The sequence below is a fragment of the Trifolium pratense genome, linkage group LG3, assembly GCF_020283565.1.
Source record: "Trifolium pratense cultivar HEN17-A07 linkage group LG3, ARS_RC_1.1, whole genome shotgun sequence".
Classification (NCBI taxonomy): Eukaryota; Viridiplantae; Streptophyta; class Magnoliopsida; order Fabales; family Fabaceae; genus Trifolium; species Trifolium pratense.
This window is the reverse complement of record NC_060061.1, coordinates 44,048,941-44,070,198: the sequence shown is the minus strand read 5'-3', so window position 1 is coordinate 44,070,198 and position 21,258 is coordinate 44,048,941. Positions and strand designations below refer to the sequence as shown.

Here is a 21,258-nt window from a genome sequence, read left to right as displayed (position 1 = left end):
TTTTTGAAAATAGCTTAATGTATTTAAATATTGTTTTATGTTAATTTATAAATATTTGATAATAAAAATCGTATCTTCATAAAATACATAAAATTTAACTTATTTACATAAGTTATTTTTACATAATTTTTTTTTGACCATTTAATAATATGGCAATTCAAATGGGGCTAAGTCTTGGTGCACTTATGAGGTTAGGTTGGACTTGGATATATTAATATCCATTTTTATAAAAAATTTAAAAAACTGAATCGACGGTTTGATGGATTGTTTAGCTTCGAGAAGAATGACGTGGTAGTCTAGGATTAAACGACCCACGAGAATTCTGTCATTTTCTACTTTTTACCATTTTTTAATATTTAACATTTAATTTTTTATTATTATTAAATTAAAAAAAGAAACAACAGAGAGAGAGAGAGCAATAGAAAGAAAGAGTAACAGAGAAAGAGAAAATAACGATAATCAGAGACACAGAAAGAGAAAGAGAGAAAAAACAGAGTCCGTTAATTTTTTCAGTTTAAAAAAACAAAACATTTCTTGACAGAAGAATTTAGCAATGGTTATTACAGAAGAAGAAATATCTGAAGCAATACATTCATTGTTTACAGAATCAAACCCTAGAATAAGAACATTCACAACATTGAATCAAGTTGTTCAAGAGCTTCAATCTAAACTTGGTCATGATCTTACTCATAAACTTGATTTCATTACTTCTCAGATCAATCTTCTTTTTGCTTCTCAACAACAACAACAACATAGTAGACAGTTACAACAACAACAACAACAACAACAACCACCACAACAACCTCAACAACAACCTCAACAACTACTATCTTTTCAGAATAAGGACCATTTTGCCCTTCATCAAAACCCTAATTCCCACTCTGTCCCTGTTGTTACTCCTGTGTTTCGTAATAACCCTATCACTGCTGCTCATGCTCCTCAAGCTCCTCCTCTTTCTCCCAATGTGGTTCCCAAAGAAAGGTTAGATTTTTTTTTTTTTGATTTAATTTTTTTAAAATACTTTGAAATGGTTGCATGAATGGGGAAAAAATAGCATGAATTAAAGAGGTGGTTGGTGAATTTAAGTAATCAATTAATTAATGCTATTTAAACAGTGTTTTTTTGTTTTGTTGTAATTTTGGAAATGAGAGATTTTTGTTTTGTTGTTATACAGTATATATAGTAGTAAGGGTGAAGAGGGGGAAAATGAAATATTCTGAAGTTGGGTTTTGATATGGTGTGGAATATGAATCAGATCTATCAAGTGATGCTGGGTTTATTTTTGGTTCTAGGATGAGATTAGGTTAAAAATTTATTATTGTTTTGAAATTCAATTTTGGGGAGTGTGTGATTGTGAAATTCAAGTGTAACTGGAAAGTGTATGTTTGGTTCTGCGGCGAAAAAAATTGATTGAGTGAATTGATTTTTACTAAAATTGAGTTGAAGGTAAAGTGATCTATGTTTGGATACATTCATGTAAAAGTGAGTTGAAGAGTAGATTTGAGTGTAAAAAATCAATTCTAGAATCAAAAGTTACAATTTATAGCTTCAAGTAGAACCAATTCTAGAGGTCATAGGTTTAGATCTTGGAAAACGGTCTCTCTACTTGTTGGGATAAGGCTGCGTATACGGTATATCTATCCTCCCAAGTCACACTTGATGAGATCATGCACCGAGATTCCCCTTTTTTTCTTCCAAATTTGTCATTCCAAGTCTGCATATGACTGAACTTCTTTGTTTCGTATCTTTATATAAATATGATACTGTATGATGTGTTATAGAGGTTTAGTTAATTGCTTTTTGCTTGCAATGATGTTTGGTTATGTTACGCAAATCTTACTTGTGTCTTTTTTTTTTTTTTTTGCAGTGCTCAACCTAAGCCAAAGAGAAGAGGTGGCCCAGGAGGTCTCAACAAACTATGTGGTGTTTCGCCCGAACTTCAGGTCATTGTTGGCCAGCCAGCAATGCCAAGGACTGAGGTTTGTGCTAATACTTTTGAAGTTTGTTGTTCACTTTACATATTTCAATATCGTTTACGCTTCCGGAAAGATTTATAATTTGTGGAATGAATGGTTTAGATTGTGAAGCAACTGTGGGCATACATAAAGAAAAACAATCTCCAAGATCCTAGCAATAAAAGGAAGATAATTTGCAATGATGAATTGCGCGTGGTGTTTGAGACAGACTGTACTGATATGTTCAAGATGAATAAGTTGCTCGCTAAACACATAATTGCCCTTGAACCAACCAGTACGTTTCTGAGTTATTATGGTATCTTTTTACAAAATTGTGGTTTAATGCATTGCTTGATATCTTCATGCTTTGGAACTTTCAGAAAAACCTGCCCCAAAGAAACAGAAGGTAGAAGTGGAGTTGGGAACAAGAAGTGCTGAACCTACTCCTTCTGTAATAATATCTGATTCACTTGCTAACTTTTTCGGTGTTACTGGAAGAGAGATGCTACAGTCAGAGGTTCTGAGACGTATCTGGGAGTACATAAAGGTCAACCATCTAGAGGTATGCAAGAGTTTATTTTTATACTAAGTTCGTGCACACTGGCAATGCTGTATTGACGTTAAGTATCATGATTCATGAGAATGATAATCATTGTTAGCTTGATAGTTTTGCTAACAAGTTCACATGCTTTTTATTCTTTCAGCCTACCTCACTTTAACATCTTGTCTTTTTAGTACGACAATTTTTGTTTCCAATATTCCATGGTGGTATTTTTTTGCATGCTAATTTAATGCCTTGTATTTTGTTATACTTGTATCTTTTATTACAATTATTTTCTGTTTTACCTAGCACATTTACATGTAGGAACAAAATTTAAAATGTTACAAAAGTCTTTGTTACTCTAATGTATTTATGGAGCTCTAATTATTAGGCACATTAGCAAGTTTCTACATTTTTATGTAAGCACAAGCAATTCAAGCTTCTATGACAATGAACACTTGAACTCTTGCAAGCAAATATGATTATAGCTGTTTATCCGCAACACAAATAGTTTTGAAGGAATGAAGTTTTTGCTTATATAAATAACATTATGTATGGTGGTGGTGAACTTTGTTGGAACATAACTTATTGACTTACACTGTTACACGACCTTGAATATACTTGTAGGATCCTGTGAATCCTATGGCAATAACGTGTGATGCAAAGCTTCAGGAGATCTTTGGCTGTGAAAGCATTTCCGCATTGGGGATACCTGAAGTTTTGGGCCGTCATCATATTTTTAGGAGATCATGATGCTGACAACATTCTATTCTATGGTTAGTACAATTTACATTTGCAATGTTCGCCATAACCATTGTAGTGCTCAAAATGTTATTTGCTTTGCATGCTGGTGAATCTCTGCAAATTCAATTTTTTTATGTTATATATCAGGATGATATTATTGCATGAAATAATATAACTTATTGTTACTTGTTTTTAGAATATAGAATGTCTTATAGTCTCTTCTACTTTTATTGATTTCCTTTTTAATCACAAGAGTGAGAAAAAACTTTCATAAGCATCAAATAGGACTTCAGATATTTGCTTGGTTCAAGGATAGACCACTTTTTGATTTCAAACATGTTGAGAAAGAAACATCAGTGTCCCTTAACAGAGGTATTTGCATCCTCAATGGGTTTAGTGACAGTGCAGTGGCACTGAAGGGATGCATCAATGCAGTGGAAGCACCACTTGTTACAAGTTGTAATTTGAAGTTGGTTCTTGAATCTTTGTATTCTAATGAGGAGAAGAAGCATTGAGATTCAAGTAAACTGAGCAATTTGTACTATTTGAGTTATTGCCAAATGCCAATAGACTGGATAGAAACAATGAAATAGAGAGGCAACACTAATCCATGTCTTCTCTATTGCTGTCTAAATGAGTTGTTGGTGTATCCTGCATTCCTTTGTTACAACTCTTACAGAGTTATGCATAAGAATGAAGTAAGAGCCTAAAGGAGGAACAAGTATTTCTCGGCCTTTTATATGTGTTTACGTATGCTTAGCCATAGTGATTTTTAAAAAACGACTTATCCTTGTAAGGATTCGATAGTTATTTTTTCAGCAGCTTAATGGATTCCTTTTTTCTTTTCCAAATGTGCATATAACTTGATGAAATATTGGTTTTTGGTTGCAGTGACAGATTGCGTGGTGTTAATTCCAGTATAGTACAAGCTGATCTTTGACTACATGTTGATATGGTTCTGTAATTTGACTGATTAGACTTGTGTTCTTAGTTCATGTCGATAACTGATGACTTATTAATAGAAGGAAGATGTTATAGGAACACCTTTAAATTGGGAGTGGCAGTGTGTTTTTAGGTCCTGTGGTTGTGGTTTGTCTAACTTGGCACTTAGGTTAGAGTGACCTGTTGGTATTCTGAAATATGTATAATGCTCTGACAATAGGAAAGAAAATGATGTATCCTTGAATCATATAACTCGTGCTATTAATATGTAGTTAATGAAAATGCAGTTTGCCATATGTACATTTTAGATTTTGGTTAAACTAAGATAAAGTTTGTGCTTTTGTTTTTCTTCACTAAAGTTGCTTTTGCATTTATCTTTAAAACTCAACTGAGTGAGCTTCGAAAAGGAGAACAAAGTGCTTGACAAATATTGAACGACAGGTGTTTTTGTTTAAGGGCTTGTTTGGATAAGCTACTTATTTTTAGTTTATAGCACAAACGCTTATTATGATAAGCATTTATGTATAAACTTACAAAAGCTATTTTTATAGTAAATGAAAAAATACAGACAAATTGTTTCTAATTGTTTGAATTCCAAAAGTTGATTAAGTGTCTGAAAGATTTTTGCCCCATCAGCCTTTGCAACGTTTTGTTGAAAAACATTTCAAAAATTCTTGTCTGTCGTATAAGGCATTTTTTGGATGATTTTATTGGTCTACTTCAGAGCAGTTTTATTTTCAACAGAGGGACAACAGATAAGTAGAAGAAAAGGATTTAACAGGCAGAAGAAGGGAAGTTCGGAAAAGGATTTCTCATTTTATAACAATGTGTCGGTGTTTCCTTTCTACCGTGCATTTTGTTGCAGTGTTCCTGAACAAGATGTTTGTAATTCTATTTACTAAAGTAAATTTTCAAACATATAAATTCAGTTCCGTTATCACTGGTATCATTTCTTCCTCCGCCAGATGTGAATCCTCCTTGCTGTCGTCCTCTCCCACGTCCATTGAGTTTTTCTTCACCCAGTGGTCAATCTCCCCACCATTCGGGATACCCGATCAGTCGGAAACAACCGCCAGCTTCATGACCTGGTCGTTTATAGTTTGAACATTCAATATCCTTGTCTTTCACCTCAGCGAGTCATTTGGATCTTTCACGTACTTAGGGATTGCCCCGTTCGGAATTCCGAAAACAAGGATTTTTTCCCCGTGGGGACGGGGATGGAGGTAAAAACTCTCCCGCGGGTACTTTGGGGCGGGGATCGGGGAAGACACATCCATCCCCGCGGATTCTCCGAATCCGTCCATATATACTTAACTATATTATTATTATTATAATTATTAAAAAATAAATAAAAAAGTAACTGAGGAGTCTGTTCATTATTTTCTCCAACAATTTTGAGATATTTTGGTTGTAAATTTTGTATGATTATGCATACTTTGCTATACATTATGGAATATTTTGGCTATTAGGTTTTGTATGATTATGAGTAGCCAAATGCTTTTGCAATGAGTTTTGGTTATGAATGCATTATGTGTTTTATTTTTTAAAAAAGAAAGATGCAAAATATTTGTTTTTTATAACTAAAACAGGAGAAAATAACGTCATCCTATTGTCATAATTTTGATCGAAAAATATAGAAATTTTGTTAATATTCGATATCCGTCGATCTCCACGGGTACCGTTGAGATATGTGGGGATGGGGATGAGGGCAAATATTTCCCCGTGGGGACGGGAATGGAGGCAAAATCTCCCCCGCAGGCACTTCAGGGCGAGGAATGGGGAAGCTTCCTCTGCACATTCCCCGCCTCGTTGACAACCCTACACGTACTTGTTTAGAGAACCCAACTACCTCTCCCCGTTCCTTTTTTCTCGAGAGACTGCTCTCACTCTTTCTTCTTGCACTAGAGTGGCGTACACTCTATTCAATTTAGGCAATTGATCGATTGCAAGAAGATTAGAGCGCACTGTATCATCTAGGCCCATCAAGAATTGATGAACTTTCTCTTCTTCTCGTTGTTTCTCCAACCTGCCTTTAACATCACATGCGCAACCTGCACATGTGCACATAGGAAGTTGCTGATAATTTGAAAGTTCATTCCACAATCATTTAAACTTTCCATAGTAAGCTACCATGGTCATCCCGGTCTATCGACATTCCGCCAACTCTACTTTTATTTGTTGAATTCTTGGGCCATTCACGATCGAGAACCGCTCCTTAATGTCCTTCCAAAGTTGCTTTTTCCTCCATGGCCAAAGACTTCACACGTTTTCACCCGTGTGGAAGCTCTGGCACCATAACAAAATTGTGATGGGAAAGAATGAATGTCTTCCTTTAGACAATTGCTAAATATATAGTATTCTTTTAGCCACACCACATCCAGTAAAAACAAATTATATGTGAACTATCCTCTATCAAGTCATTTTAATCATTTTGCAAATATTTAGTTTTGGGCGCCCACTACGTCTATTAAGAGTTTCAAATATTGTCTGAAAATGTGTTTATAAGTGAAATGTGTCCTAGTCAGAAAAAGAAATGAAATGTGTCCCTCACAATGCAAACCTCTTCGGCAACCCAAAGGATTATAATACTTATTAAATTCACACCTTCGGCAAATGCTTAGTGGAACAATATTTTTTTCAAGACTCAGTATTAGACTCAAGGACCAAATAATCTAAAGGGCACCAATAATTCCACCGTCAACTAGCAAGACGAGGGCATTTAAAGTCAATTATTTTACTCTGTATGAACTGACCTAATACAAAAAGTGACACCAAAATTATTCGAACCCGATCACTCCAAGTTCTGATGCCAACACATGTGGATGTGGGTCAGTGGAACAATATTAAAGATTGTTTCTTTGTGCAACATCCATCTTTAATTCTTGTGTAAACCTATCTCGTGAACATACATCCAATGGAGATTCACATGACACACCTAAAACCAAGTGAAACTAAGTAAAATAATATAGCAAGTTACACACCTAAAACCAAGTGAAACAAACCATGTAAAATAATATTGCAAGTTGCAATAACACCCTATAGTTAAATTAAAACTCCACTATATATAAATTAACATCACACCTTGTTTATAACCAAGTTTAGAAGAGTATGGCACAAATTAATGTCAATGTTTTGATAATGAATTTGCTAGTGTTTATAGCATTGCTCATTACATTATTTAGTGGTACCAAAGCTATTGTAATATGTGACATTAACACAGATAAGCTAGACTTATGCAAAGCAGCAATTATTGGAAAACACCCTCCAAAACCAAATACAAAATGTTGTGGACTTATTAAAAAAGCTGATTTGGATTGTCTTTGTAGGTACAAGTCTCTTCTACCTGCACTTGGAATCAACCCTACAAAGGCTTTGGCATTGCCTAGAAAATGTGGTCTCAAAACTCCACCTGGATGTAGAGGTAACTAAGGTTTGAATATACATTAAATATATAAATACAGCTTTAATATTTATTATGGTATGTTTTTTATGATTCATTATTCTTAATTTTGCAGAGACTTGAAGAAATTCTTGAGAATCACTTGCCTTTGAAATGGTTAATTTAGCATCCTTTACCTTTTTTAATAAATGAGTAGTCTAGTTTAATTTGTTTATCTTTTACTTATATGTATTAATTCAAGATGTGTGATGTATCAGTTTCCAATATATTAAATTTTATAAAGTTATTTGATGTACTAAAATTAGATATAAATTGTATTTTTCACACTCCCTTTACATCTATCTATATCTATATATTCTTATAAATTATAATACAAAATCGACTTGAAAAGTAAAGACTGTCTACCACGTATAACCACTAATATGACTTTGACACATAACCCTTCACTGAAGTAACATTTGTAGTGTTGAGGGCAGATTAACAAGGATCCGAAAACCCTTCTTTGTGCTCAAAATTGAACCGATTTATTTTTTCAAGACTCGGTATCTAACTTAAAGACCAATTAATTTGAGGAACACTAATCCCACCATCCAGCCAATTGAAATCAGTTTTGTATGGATTGGCCCAACACAGAAAGGGACACTGGGAAACCTATGTCGGTGCTGAAGATTGAATATCTAGATCCGGTATCAGATCTAAGATAGACGTTGATGGTGAATCCCATCAATATCGGTGTAAAACGTCTTGCATTATTAGCAAATCACAATCACTCATATGTGTGATTTTGAAAGTAGATATAATTAAAGTCAAAACGATTTGAAATGGTGTATATGGATAAAATCCATATATAAATATAGTAAAATATTAAAAATGCATGTTTCTGTTGTTAAGAATTCAAAACACAGAAATAAATGGATTAAGACTAAAAAATTTACAAATCCATTTCAAGGCAACATAGAATTTTCAAAATGTTGCCTTGAGTAACATCTAGCTACAATAAAAAGGCTAAATTCCAAAATAAGAAACTATGCAAAAAACCAGACCACTTTCTGTCTCATGAAATTAACCGGATACGACTAGCATTGATCAACCAAACTTTTTTCAATATAAAGATTGATGTTAGTGTATTCCTAAACAGTGGCATTGAATGCGCAAAGAAGTTAATTAACCTTCAAAACTGGACAGGGTCAGATCATCATTTGTTTTCAACTTTCAAGTGCATCTCTTAGATATTGATGATTTGTTATATTGCTTCTTTTCTAGCAGTCTGAATTGTTAGCACGCGGTCCTCCAAATATTGGTCTCATGTAGGCATCATCAAACTTTCTCCAATAGTAATGTATGGTGTACACGGGACTTTCTATTAACATGGATAGACTTTCCTTTGCGCGGCTAATGTTAGTTGCTGCCGATTCCTCAAAGGATAACAAAGGTAGATTCATGTCCTCAACAGGTTCCGTTGTTTCTTCTTCATGGCTGGTGGTTGCCCTTGTTGCATGGTGTGGAAGTAGATATCGAATAAGTGGTTTTGTTAGACAACCAAACACCTGCAATCATTTTGGCGATAATGAAACATTATAAGAATGACCAAAGCTGTGAGATACCAGAAGCAGGAAATTAAATCACTTTGCTTGAGGACACATCTCTAAGAAATTTCTCACGAACTATTCTATGTTGTTATTTGTTATTTTTTTAAAATTAAGAGTATAGGAAAAAACTCAAGTCCAGTGTTGACCGAAAATATAACGGAAGGGTCTTTTATAGATTGACTTATTTGAGTTTATCTACTATATATCATATAAGTACTTGTGAGACTCATTGGGAGAACTTAAGAAAACAACTTATGATATGTCAATAAGTCCTCCTGGATACCTTATGAAAACAACATTTTGCTTATGAAAACAACATTTCGCTAAGAATGAGAAACGCAACAACTCACCAGTGTGGTGAAAAGGACAACAATAATGGTGTTGGTGATCATTGTCGCATTAATTGGATCAGAAGTAACTCCCGAGTACGTGAACTGCATAAACAAAAATATGAAAATTCAATGGTTTAGTATTACTCATGGTTTATTAACAATGTCTAGAAATGAAAATTTCATGCACATACCTGTTTGAAAGCCAAAGCAATTGAAACTGCTCCCCTCATTAGCCCCGCCCACCAAATAATTATCTGAATCATTCACCAAACTTAAGATGCCAATGAAAAAACTATTTTCTCGTATAAATGTAACACTAAAAGTATATCATATAAAACATGTTTAGTAACCTGGTGTTTGAATGTGATACTCGGTGTTTCTTCAGAACGCCTATTCATATAATTGGCAAGTGCGGAGAGGGGGAAAACAAATGCAGCTCTTCCAAGTAATATTAAAAAGATTAAGCCGCTGTAAATTCCCATCAAATTTACAATTCTGAAATGAAGTTGACAAGAAAATGTTTATTAAACAAAACAAAGGCTATATAATACCAAGGTGAAATATTACAATGTATCTCGCAAGTTAATTTTAAGAAGATTTCAATAACACAGGATAGTATAGAGTTGTGAAAAGGGCCCATTCTGATATTGCAAATTAAAAGAACGTCGTGAAAGAAAATTACAAAATACTTAGGATGTATTAGTGGAATTTTATAGTACAGAGTCTTAGAAAGGAATGGTACCCTAATTTGGTCATCCTCCACTTTGACATGTCAAGGGCATCCATACCGACATAAAGAAATATGAAAGTTTCCGCAATAAACGACATTGTTGCAAACACATGCCTGAAGAAGAGAAACCAAAATCAGAAATCTCAGACCTTGAGTCTGGAAATAACTAAAACTTACCATAGATTAATCAATATACCTGGTTGTGATTCTTGAAATTTCAGTCACATTATGCCATGCATAATGTGACATTGATATTCCACAAAAGAAAACAGTGAGGATTCCACTTAGCTCAAATAGCTGCATAAGAATTTTCAGTTACGACAAATAGTGAAAGAAGAAATCGAGGTTATATGTCTTGTTTAGCTACATACAAAAATATAACGTCATTAACTAAAAACGTTTTGATCATAACTTTATCATCATCGCAGTTTCACACTTCAGTGGCTCCAAGAAGGAAAGTATCAGAAAACTTAATAAAGCCAAAATCTCTAAAAGCTTAGCTGACTTCATGTTGATCGAATCCAAACACATTTAGGGTTTGAATTAACTTATTTGAACTTGTCTACTTGCATAAGCACTTGTGATACTATTTGGAAGAGTTCATGAAAACAACTTATTACATGTCCATAGCATTTCAGGATAGCTTATGAAAATAGTTTATGACTTATATCATAAAAATTTGACTTTAGTTTATCATTTGTTATAGATATAGCTTATACATAAGCACTTATATAATGAGCGCTTATGCTATAAAGTATAAATTCTAAATTAAGCTGTTTATTCAAACAAGGTCGTAGTTCTTTAGGCTCGTAACTGATGCCAAATCAATAAAAGACAGATCAAATGAGCATCTAATACCTCTGCCAACATGTAGGATAGGTATGCCATTAACATCATCATCGAGATTTCACGAACACTTGAATGTCTGCAGGAATATGCAGGGAGAAATTTGTTAACTTGTCCTCAAAAATATGAAATGGGGTTGTTGAACTTCGATGTTACCATTTCAGATCATGCTGGAAATACCATTTTGGAGAACTTTTAGAAAATAATATACATACCTTCCAAAGCTTAAGGCTTTTAAGATATATGCTGTGATAAGTCCAGCCTGCAATAATCATGAATTCATTTAAGTAAATAGGATTTTCCGAGAAAAAAGTACGAGCGGAGAAAGAGAAAAATTTGTAAACTTCATTCATAAATGGTTCTCCATATGTAACAGCTTGATAACATAGCTAGATGCATGTGAATGTAATGCAATCAACAAACTAGACAATTTCTACGAAGCCATGAAGTTAGCTAATAACATGTAAATATAACTTCGTCAATTTATGTATACAATGTCCATGTATAGTACTTACTACAACTCCAAGAGCAGTACTTGTTGAGAATAGATACAAGAAATCACCAACAACACGCAATGTCCGGCTGTCAAGTTTCGAAACATCAATCTTTTGCACTGCATTGAAGAGTACGACCGATGTTGCATCATTTACCACTCCTTCCCCAAATACTAGGCTGTATAGTAAAGGAGTATCATCTTGAGAGAGAACCTACAAGAGCTTCCATAAGCAATGTTGACACTAAGAGCATGTTGATATATAATTAAATGCATAAAGCCGTTCATCAATCTAACCAACCTGTAGCGTACAAACTGTGTCCGTTGAGGAGAATATTGTTCCTAAAGCTGAATCAAATTAAGATAAGCAAATTATTATTCAAATATGATACATATAAAAACCGTGGCTTAAAAGAAACATACAGAAATGCAAAAAAAGAACACACAATTCGGCAAATTATGCCTCCATATCTGACTGCAGAGGAACTTAGAGTTACATATTACAACTTGAGTTTAAATATTATAGTCCAGTTTCAGAACTGTGAGCAACAAGTTATAAATAAGGTCCATGTTTCTGCATAATATTAAGTTGAATGATGATGCCAATTAATCTCACCAAGATAATCTCGCACGGTGAGGTCAAGGAAGTTCAACTTGGGGAAGAGCCACCAGCTGCCTAGGTGAACCAAATATAAGATGAATCAATGAAAATTATCATAGTGATAGACTGATAGTCCTATAAATTTCACAAAAGAAAATAACTAAAAGACTAATCAATCGTTACCGCATGTAATAATAGATGCTGAAATAAAAACACCAATGACACCGAACAACATGATTGTGAAAAAGTTATGGAAGAACCGTTTCTTCTTCACCTGAAATCTGTTAAGCAGGATAAGTCAAAAACATCAATAGGTTCTTAAAGTGTAATAGAAGAGAGAAAGGTTTACCCTGCATTGAATATTATGGGAGGAAGAAGATATATGAAGAATAATTCTTCATCAAATGTAAGGATGTGAGAACTTTTTCCCTTACTGATTAACAAAATTATCGCTCCAGCAATGCACCCCTATATCAAAAAGAGCCATATTTTAGAGGCAATTGGATGTTAAGAAAAGGTTTGTTGTTTTTATATCTCAGTGACCGCAATGCAATCACAATTGAGGTCAAATCAACCATATTTGATATCGATTCTGATGCGACATCTGATGCGACCAATGTCGCAACTGAAATTTAACACATTGATTCTAACTATGTACTCCCTCCGTCCCTTAATATAAGCCCCTTTGAAATTTTTCACGTTTATTAAGAAAAGTTGGTAGTGTAATAAATGTGTATTTTTTGGGTGTTGCAGTTACTATATTGTCCTTGGTGAAAGAATGTATTCGTAGTTGACTTTAGATATTTCAATGCAAAGTAGGGTTATGTTTGGAAAAGTAATAATAAATAAATGTGTCTAGGGAATTGAAAAGAGACTTATATTTATGGACAAATTTTATCATTGAAAGAGTGTTTATAATTAGGAACGGAGGGAGTAAATAAGTTAGTCTAACACTGGTTTATGACCTATGAAGCACGGAAGTGTCGATGTCGGACACCGGGACAAGCTGTCAGCGTCGTCAGCCGACCGACATGTCAGAGACAATTAATTCATTGTCTAGTATTAATTCATCTTAATCAATTAAGTAGTAACAATTAATTCATCTTAATCATCCCCACCCTCGTTCAACTAAGTAACAATTTCACCATCAAATAAGCGATATAGTAACAATATTTTTTATTTTTTTTTATAAATAGCGATATAGTAACAATTAATTCATCTTAATCATCAATTTTCATTAGACCATCATTCTTGTTCGTCTTAATCAATTAAGTAACAATTAATTCATCTTAATCATCCCCACCTCTAGAAGACATAGAAAGAGACATAGAAAGAGTAATTAAAAATAGAAATTAGAGGTTTACGATGACTTACAACAAAAATGGCAACAATAGATTCGTTAACCCATCGATTTTCTTCAAGCAAGTGACCAATTAACAAACAAAGACAAAGAACAGCAACAAAAAGTGTCAAAGGGACAACTAGTGCATGATCACGAACAGCGTTTCTTTCCTCATCGGGTACCAAATGTTTGAGTGCAACGATCACACTCATGATGCCCATTATATATTTTGTTCTTTGTTTTTGTAGGTTTTCTAAAAGTTATTCACTCACACTACCTTTTATAGTAACAACAGTAGTTTGTATTTGTAAGGAAAAATTGAAACAAATGTTGATGTTGCTGCGTACAAAACAAAAAAAGGTTGATGTTTGTTATTAATGAGGTGAATATGACTTAAAGAGTCAAAAGAAGTAGTGACAAATAACCACATGTACCTATAAATATGTAACAAGAAATGATGACACGTTATAGAGATTGCATAAAATATAAACTCGTGTCATCCCTTTAGAAGTTCTCCCTCTTCCTCTTGTTATATTAAATTAAATATATTAATAATTAATTAATAAATAATTAATATTAATATTAATTAATTTATTATTATTATTTATTAATAATAATACTCAATAGCTATATTTTGGAGCTGTGAAACTTAGAGCTGTGAAATGTCAAAAAAGGTCGGGCTATCGGACCGGCCCATTAGCCCTATCCTTTTACACGGGCCGAACTTCATAAAAAGGGGGTCGAGCCTTATCGGGCCGGACCTTACCGGGCCAAGTTTTTTCATGGGCCGACCCACAGACTTTTGGGCCGGCCCCTTAAAGAATTAAAAAGTTTATTTAAAATTTTTTTATAATCTTTTTATTGTTATATTTTGGTCCTATTTTTATGCATAAATTTATATATAATTTATATATTTTTTTTATTTTTGTTGTTTTATTGTTATTATTTGTGTTTTGTTCTTATCTATGATCTGTTTTATTCCTATTTTTAAGCAAATCATCTTTTTATATTTTTTTTAATTTTTTTTGTGCAATTACAACGAATGATATAAAACTTGGAATATGGTTATTTTAAGTTATCATCTTTTTATTGTATTTATTTTATATTCTTTCTATATTTTTGTTTTTACTTAAATTACAATGGATGAAGGAAAGATATAAAACTTGAAATTTTTCTTGGTAGTAATAATAATAATATGACAAAAAACTTATTGGATTAGAATGAGATTATTTATTATAGATTTGTTTGTTTGTTTGATGAGGATAAAGAGGAAGATATCGTTGTTTGGAAGATTATGTGAGAAAATATAGGGATACGAATTACCTTCTTGAAGATTTAGTTGAGAAATATAACATAAATTTAATATAATATGTTTTTTTTTTCAAAAAAAAAAAATATGAAAATTAGTGGGCCAGCCCATCGGGCCATGTAGGTTTTTGTTTATCGGGCCGGGCTAAACGGGCCGGGCAGGACCGGCTCCTTTATTTGATCGGGCCCCTGCAGGCTGGGCCAGGCCGGACCGGGCCGACCCCTTTGACTAGGGATGGCAGAAAAACCCAAACCCGTGAGACCCACCCGAACCCAAACCCAAGTCAACGGGCGAAACCCGAATTGACTGGGTTTGGGTTTGGGTTTGGGTGACACCCGAAAATATGGGTGTGGGTTTGGTATCACTCAAACCCACACCCGAAACCCATACACCCACCCGAAACATGTTAAAATTACCTAAATACCCCCACATATATATATAAGTGTAAAAGTAAAATTAGGTTTTTCACAAACCACAAACCAAAATTGTGTTTGAATTTTGCTTGAAAGTTGGAAGAACTTAATTTTGGTTTAGTTGTAATTTAATTTCTTGAAAGACTATTTTATAATTTTAAATTCCCTTGTAATTTTAAACCTATGTTTTTGCTAAGTGATTGACAATATGTTTAAATTCCATTGTTTTTGCTTAAATTTACCTTGTTTTGCATAAATTTGCAAAGTAGTACAAAATGTGTTGTGGGTTTGGGTTTGGGTGTAAAAAACCCGAACCCAATGGGTGTGGGCGTGGGTGTGGTTTTGCCACCCGAACAGATTTGGGTTTGGGTTTGGGTTTGGGTGTTGATTTCGGGTGTGGGTTTGATATCACTCAAACCCGCACCCGTGGGCGCCCATTGCCATCCCTACCTTTGACAGCTCTAGTGAAACTTGACGCCCTCTTTCTTCTTAGCCGGCCATTATTTCCATTACAGTCTTCTTTTGAGTTGTCTTGTTCTTTTTTTTACCGGTGAAAGGGGGTGGTTTTAAGTATTTTTTTTTCCTAAAATCACCCGTGCATTTATATATGACTTTTACATAGATTGAATTTTTTAGTTGCTTTCGTTTGTTTGGATTATGTTATCTGAGTGTGGCGTTGTGTTGTTCATTAGAGACAGATACAAAAATTCTCATCAGTGGGGGTCGAAGTCATTTGTACCTTAAAATATAATTTATTTTTAAAATTTTTATTTAAAAGAAAACTAATAATAGACCTTTTTTGACAAAAAAGATAATAATTGACTTGAATAACACTATAACTGCCTATTTTATAGCTCTTAAATTTTATTTATTATAAATATTGTAACAAAATACATTGAAATTATGTAGAAAATTATAATAGTAGTAATTGATTAAGAAAAATTATTAACATCTTAAATATATAAAGTAATTATATAATATTTTTTTATTTAAGAGTCCTTTCAAGATTGGTTGCGAAGAGGATATGAAACTAAGTCCAATTTTATGGCATCCAGAGAAGTCTTGTATGATGCACTAGTTGATTTCTACAATTAAATGAATTAAATTTTTATCATTAATTAATATTGTATTATTTATTGATCAAGTAATGCAAAATATATTTGTGCATAATATAAGAGTAATCTACCCATATTTATTAAATAAATACATGAAAATAAGGTATAGAGCGAGATGCATGCAAGAGTTGATTTTTATGAAAAAAAGTGAGAAACAAAACAAATACGGTAATTATATTTTATAAAATAATATAATATTGCAAAGTTTTATGCGATTATTTGAACATAATAAGTTATTTTTCTAGAAGATAGACGAAATTACGTCCAACATAAAAATTTCGACATTTCTACCCATGGAATTAAGATTTATGGACATTCAATATATTTGTGGACTTTTTTTTGCTATTATATTTTTGAACATTTAAATATAATAAGTAATTTTTTTGGTTTAAAATATATAATAATAAGTAATTTGATAAATAGTAGATATATAAATAAAGTCAAAAAAATGATACATAATATAATAGAGATTTCGTAAAAATAAAATAAAACAATAGGGGTTAAAATATATCACCGCTTTGTATTTTAATTATATATAATATTTAAGGCTTAAATGCAGTTTTGATCCCCCAAGTTTCACAATTGCTTGATTTTGGCCCCTCACGTTTCAATTGATTGATTTTAACCTCCTAAGTTTCACAATTGCTCGATTTTAGCCCTCCAAGTTTCAATTGCTCGATTTTGGCCCCCAAAGTTTACCCCATTTTGCATTTGATAGCCCCCCGTTGACTTTTTCGACTAAAAATTGCTTATGTGACATTTAAAAATAAAAATAAAAATACGTTTTAATTAAAAAAATTAAAAAATAATAATATTTGCTTTTAAAAAAATGTATTAAAAATTGTTTTTTTTTAATAGAAGGTTTAATAATTATTTGTTATTTTAAAAAAAAAAAAGTTTACAAAGTTTTTAAAAAATAGTTCATAATTTTTTTTTACTTTTCTATATAACAAAATAATTTTATAAACTACATATAATAAAAAATATATATAATTTTGTTTTTAAAAAACAATTTTTATTTTTTTAAAAATTTAAAAACATTATTTTAAATGCTTATTTAATTTTAAAATGTCACATAACCAATTTTTAATCAAAAAGGGGGCTAGCAAATGCAAAAGGGGTAAACTTGAGGGGCCAAAATCGAGCAATTGAAACTTGGAGGGCTAAAATCGAGCAATTGTAAAACTTAGGGGGTCAAAATCAAGCAATTGAAACGTGGGGGACCAAAATCAAGCAATTGTGAAACTTGGGGGGTCAAAACTGCATTTAAGCCAATATTTAATCTCACATGACATGCATGATTCAAAGACTCATATTTAATACGTGAAAAAATTATTATTATTTCTTTACAAAATATATTGATAGATATATAATTATTTTTTTATTTATTATGAAATGCATGACTATAGTCATGCTTACTTAATGCGTTAACGTAAAAACAAGATTTTGAAAATCTTGATGCTAAGGATGTATTTGGTAAGTCCAATAAGCTACCTTATAGTTTATTGGACTAACTTATAAGCTTGTTTGAAAAAAATAAAAGTGTTTAGTAAAAAAAATTTCTCACGAGCTTATAGTTTTTTTTTTATATGCCATTTGAAATAGCGTTTGAGCTTATAGCTTATAGTTTTTTTTACAGTTTTTTCCATTTTTAATCTTTAATTTAATTTTATTATTTTTTATAAAATAAAAAACTAACCACTACATATAAATGTCCTTTTATGTCTTTTTATATTTATCAATCATTTAAAAAGCTAATTTTACCAAACACTTTAATTTCAATCAACTAGCTTTTCAGCTATCAGTTAACTTATCAGCTATAAGCTAGCTTATAGCTTAATTTTACCAAACAAAGCCTAAGTGCTTGAATTATCTGGTGTATTTTATTTCGTGGTGAGGCCCCTTTCATAAATTGAGGGTATATGCCCATCAACCAATAAAAGCAAGCCACATGAGTGAATTTACATGTGATACCCACAAGAAACTTGTAACAAACTTTTCAATTTGCACATGTAGACTTTCATATAATTTGTTCTCATTGGTTGATAGGCATATACCCTCAATTTATGAAACGGTAGATTAAAAAAAACCTATTGATAATTTCAATACGTTTATCATGTAAAAAGTCGGTTTTATAGTAGTCCTACAATTTTAGGAATAATTTCAAATTTTTTTTTTAACCGTAGACAAACTTCCACTTTTCATTTTTTCATTCATCCTCGACAACAATCAATGTGACTCTAAAAACTTTTTCTACTAGATTTTTTGTTTCAATACTGCTTTTTGTTTCAATACTGCTTTCTGTTTTATTGAAATGTTTTTTTTTTAACGGCTAAATTTATATTTGTTTGGTTCAATTGAAAAGAGGGGATGAGAGAGATTTTTATAGAGGGGGGAACGGGAGGGGAGGGAATGAATATTAATTCATATATGTTTGGTTCAATAAAGGGGAGGGAAGGGGAAGTGAAAGATTTTAATTAAATATGTGTTTGATTCACAAGCGAAGGAGAGGTTTTATAAGTAATTTACATTTTTATTCTTATAATTGTGCAGCAGTCTCAAAATAATAAATCATGCAATAATCATATATATAATCATAGAGTGACATTTTTTTCATACTATTTTTTTTTTTTTCATTGTGCAGCAGTATCAAAATAATAAACATCTTATAATCATATATGTAATGTTAATTTAAATGAAAAAAAAATAGTGAGCAAATGTAAAACAAATAAATAAAAAAAAAAGAATACAACTAAAAAAAACTGGAATAGTGACGCATAAATATAGAAGAAAATTGCTCACAAATAAATCCATAAACAAAAATAAAAAAGTTGAGGGTAACTTTGTCAATGCAATAATGAAATTAATTGCACACCTCCCCTCCCCTCCAAATCCTCCCGATTTGGGGGGAAGCAAAAAGTGGTCTCAGGAGGGATTTTGCTCCCCTTCGCGTCCCTCCCCTCCTCTCATAAGAATTGAACCAAACACATAAATGTTAAAATATTAACTCCCTTCCCCTCCAAAACCCCCCAACCAAAACAGATTACAGTCCTGCACTAGCAGAGCATCAGACAGCTCTTAAAAACCACCCCAAACATTTCAAGTGCATGAAGCTCTCTCTCTCAGCCGGCCCTAATTTTCTTTTCTTCAAATCTCCTTCTTCTTCCTTGAGTGGTGAGGGATGGTTTTAGGTCTTTTTTGCCCTAAAATCACCTATCCGCATTTTATTTTCCTCCCGTTTAATCTAAATGGGTGATTTTCACATAACCAAGTTTTTTAGTTTTTTCTTTTGTTGGGATTTTAGTCGCCTAAGTGCGGCAGTGTGTTGGTCGTCGTCCGATTGGTGCGGCGTTTTGGATTATCTGTCGTGTTACGGTGTTTGTTTCTTTCATATTGAAAGATCAACTTCAATCAATTGCAGATTCAATCAATGATTTGGACGTCAACGTTGCAGATCCGGAAACATAGACATTTTGGTGACTTTAATTTTATCATATTACGCATTTTGACGTTATATATATGCTATTAACTTGGATGTTGTGAGTTTGTTCACAGATTCATCCTTTAGCGAAGTTGAATTTGTATTTGCATCTGATATACTCTATCAATTATTTGAATGAATGAACATCATATTTTTAGTAAGAAAAAAAAAAACCCAAACAACACCTACCAACAAAAACCAGTAAAGCAAGCACTAAGGTCAAAATGACCCCTACAAACTAACACACCACACAGGCCTGCTAGAAACAAGAGACCACCACATCAAAGCAGACAAAAAACAACTCCAAGCTAACATTGCCTAGGAAAGAAAAAAAAACCAGCCCCGGTCCAGGGACAGATCCAGAAACTTATCACACCGGGGGCCGAAAAATAGTAAATAATAAAAATGAATCTATTTATTTAGAGATTATTTTTTGTTACATTGTCCATGTAAATTTTTTGTTATCATGTTATATTTACGATACGAAACTCATCTTTGTTAGTTTAACGGTGACTGACTAATCACATCCGGGGAATATGTTCCCTCGATTGAATTTTATTCATACGCAAGAACCAAATATCAAACTTTTGACCACTTGCTTAAAGGACTCGAGACTCTTACCACTTAAACCAACTAAATTTTTAATTAAATGGTTATAGTTTTAATAATCCAACACTTATAATTGTTCGACAATATAAATATTTTTACACTGTAAATGTAAATCAATAAAATTATTATTTATATAAATATTTTTATCATATAATATATTATGTATATGATGTGTATGTAAATGAGGAAGAGGGGTGACCTTGACCACTGCTTGCTCACCTCCAGATCCGTCCCTGCCCGGGTCTCTTCCTCCATTGAAACGCGAATGCAGCAAAAGGAGCACATAGTCCCGATGAGACAGCAGGCAAACTAAATCAAATACGGGAAGAAAAAAAAACACCACACAGTTTCTTAAAAGAATTTTCATCTCTTCAAACATTCTCCCGGGTCTCAAATACATTCGTACATCATACACGGGTGGTATGTCTTTTCAAATGACTAAGGATTGAAAATGCTGTAGTAGTTATGTAAACTATAAGCTTAACAGTTCGGTTTGGTTAACCAGTTAACTGAACCATAAGTACAATTCGACTCAGTTTGACTATAAACCATAACAGTTCAGTTCAGTTTTTTCAAACTATTGTTATGGTTCAATTCGGTTATTTGGTCGAACTGGACCATGAATAGTCCTAATCCTATTAATAATATAATGCCATTTATTTTCTCTTTTTCACTGGTCTCTAACTGAAATTTTTTACAAGTGTAATTGTCAAAATATTTGATACTACCAAGCTAGAAAAGAAGATTCCAAAATACATAAATATCAAAAGGGGAAGCTCTTATAACATGTTACAAACATGATATACTATAATTACA

At 32.6% G+C, this 21,258-nt stretch overlaps 3 protein-coding genes across 3 annotated transcripts; 2 read left to right on the top strand and 1 right to left on the bottom strand.

Moving 5' to 3' along the window:
• Positions 1-409: 409 nt before the first annotated feature.
• LOC123917762 (probable global transcription activator SNF2L2) lies at positions 410-4,530 on the top strand. The gene is made up of 6 exons (XM_045969581.1): positions 410-981; positions 1,868-1,979; positions 2,079-2,250; positions 2,336-2,517; positions 3,124-3,272; positions 4,132-4,530. The coding sequence occupies exons 1-5, from the start codon at positions 554-556 to the stop codon at positions 3,247-3,249; spliced, it is 1,020 nt and encodes a 339-aa protein (XP_045825537.1). The 5' UTR covers positions 410-553; the 3' UTR covers positions 3,250-3,272; positions 4,132-4,530.
• Positions 4,531-7,255: 2,725 nt separating this feature from the next.
• LOC123916924 (putative lipid-transfer protein DIR1) lies at positions 7,256-7,929 on the top strand. Its single transcript, XM_045968513.1, has 2 exons — positions 7,256-7,603; positions 7,698-7,929. Exons 1-2 carry the CDS (start codon positions 7,291-7,293, stop codon positions 7,703-7,705), a joined length of 321 nt encoding a protein of 106 aa, XP_045824469.1. The 5' UTR covers positions 7,256-7,290; the 3' UTR covers positions 7,706-7,929.
• Positions 7,930-8,404: 475 nt separating this feature from the next.
• On the bottom strand, positions 8,405-13,810 carry LOC123916335 (sodium/hydrogen exchanger 4). Its single transcript, XM_045967772.1, has 14 exons — positions 13,548-13,810; positions 12,523-12,641; positions 12,357-12,454; positions 12,189-12,248; positions 11,874-11,920; positions 11,595-11,786; positions 11,295-11,341; positions 11,092-11,158; positions 10,430-10,530; positions 10,246-10,347; positions 9,854-9,998; positions 9,695-9,757; positions 9,522-9,605; positions 8,405-9,129 (listed from the first exon to the last, which is right to left on the bottom strand). The coding sequence occupies exons 1-14, from the start codon at positions 13,734-13,736 to the stop codon at positions 8,842-8,844; spliced, it is 1,602 nt and encodes a 533-aa protein (XP_045823728.1). The 5' UTR covers positions 13,737-13,810; the 3' UTR covers positions 8,405-8,841.
• Positions 13,811-21,258: the final 7,448 nt, after the last annotated feature.

Excerpts from the sequence above, each read along its gene's own strand:
- LOC123917762 (XM_045969581.1), top strand. The coding sequence starts at position 554 with ATGGTTATTACAGAAGAAGAAATATCTGAAGCAATACATTCATTGTTT. Across the intron at positions 2,251-2,335 it reads AATTGCCCTTGAACCAACCA|AAAAACCTGCCCCAAAGAAA; the intron begins GTACGTTTCTGA and ends TGGAACTTTCAG. Across the intron at positions 2,518-3,123 it reads TAAAGGTCAACCATCTAGAG|GATCCTGTGAATCCTATGGC; the intron begins GTATGCAAGAGT and ends ATATACTTGTAG.
- LOC123916335 (XM_045967772.1), bottom strand. The coding sequence starts at position 13,736 with ATGGGCATCATGAGTGTGATCGTTGCACTCAAACATTTGGTACCCGAT. Across the intron at positions 11,159-11,294 it reads AAAGCCTTAAGCTTTGGAAG|ACATTCAAGTGTTCGTGAAA; the intron begins GTATGTATATTA and ends ATATTCCTGCAG. Across the intron at positions 9,758-9,853 it reads GTATCACATTCAAACACCAG|ATAATTATTTGGTGGGCGGG; the intron begins GTTACTAAACAT and ends TGAATGATTCAG.
- LOC123916924 (XM_045968513.1), top strand. The coding sequence starts at position 7,291 with ATGGCACAAATTAATGTCAATGTTTTGATAATGAATTTGCTAGTGTTT.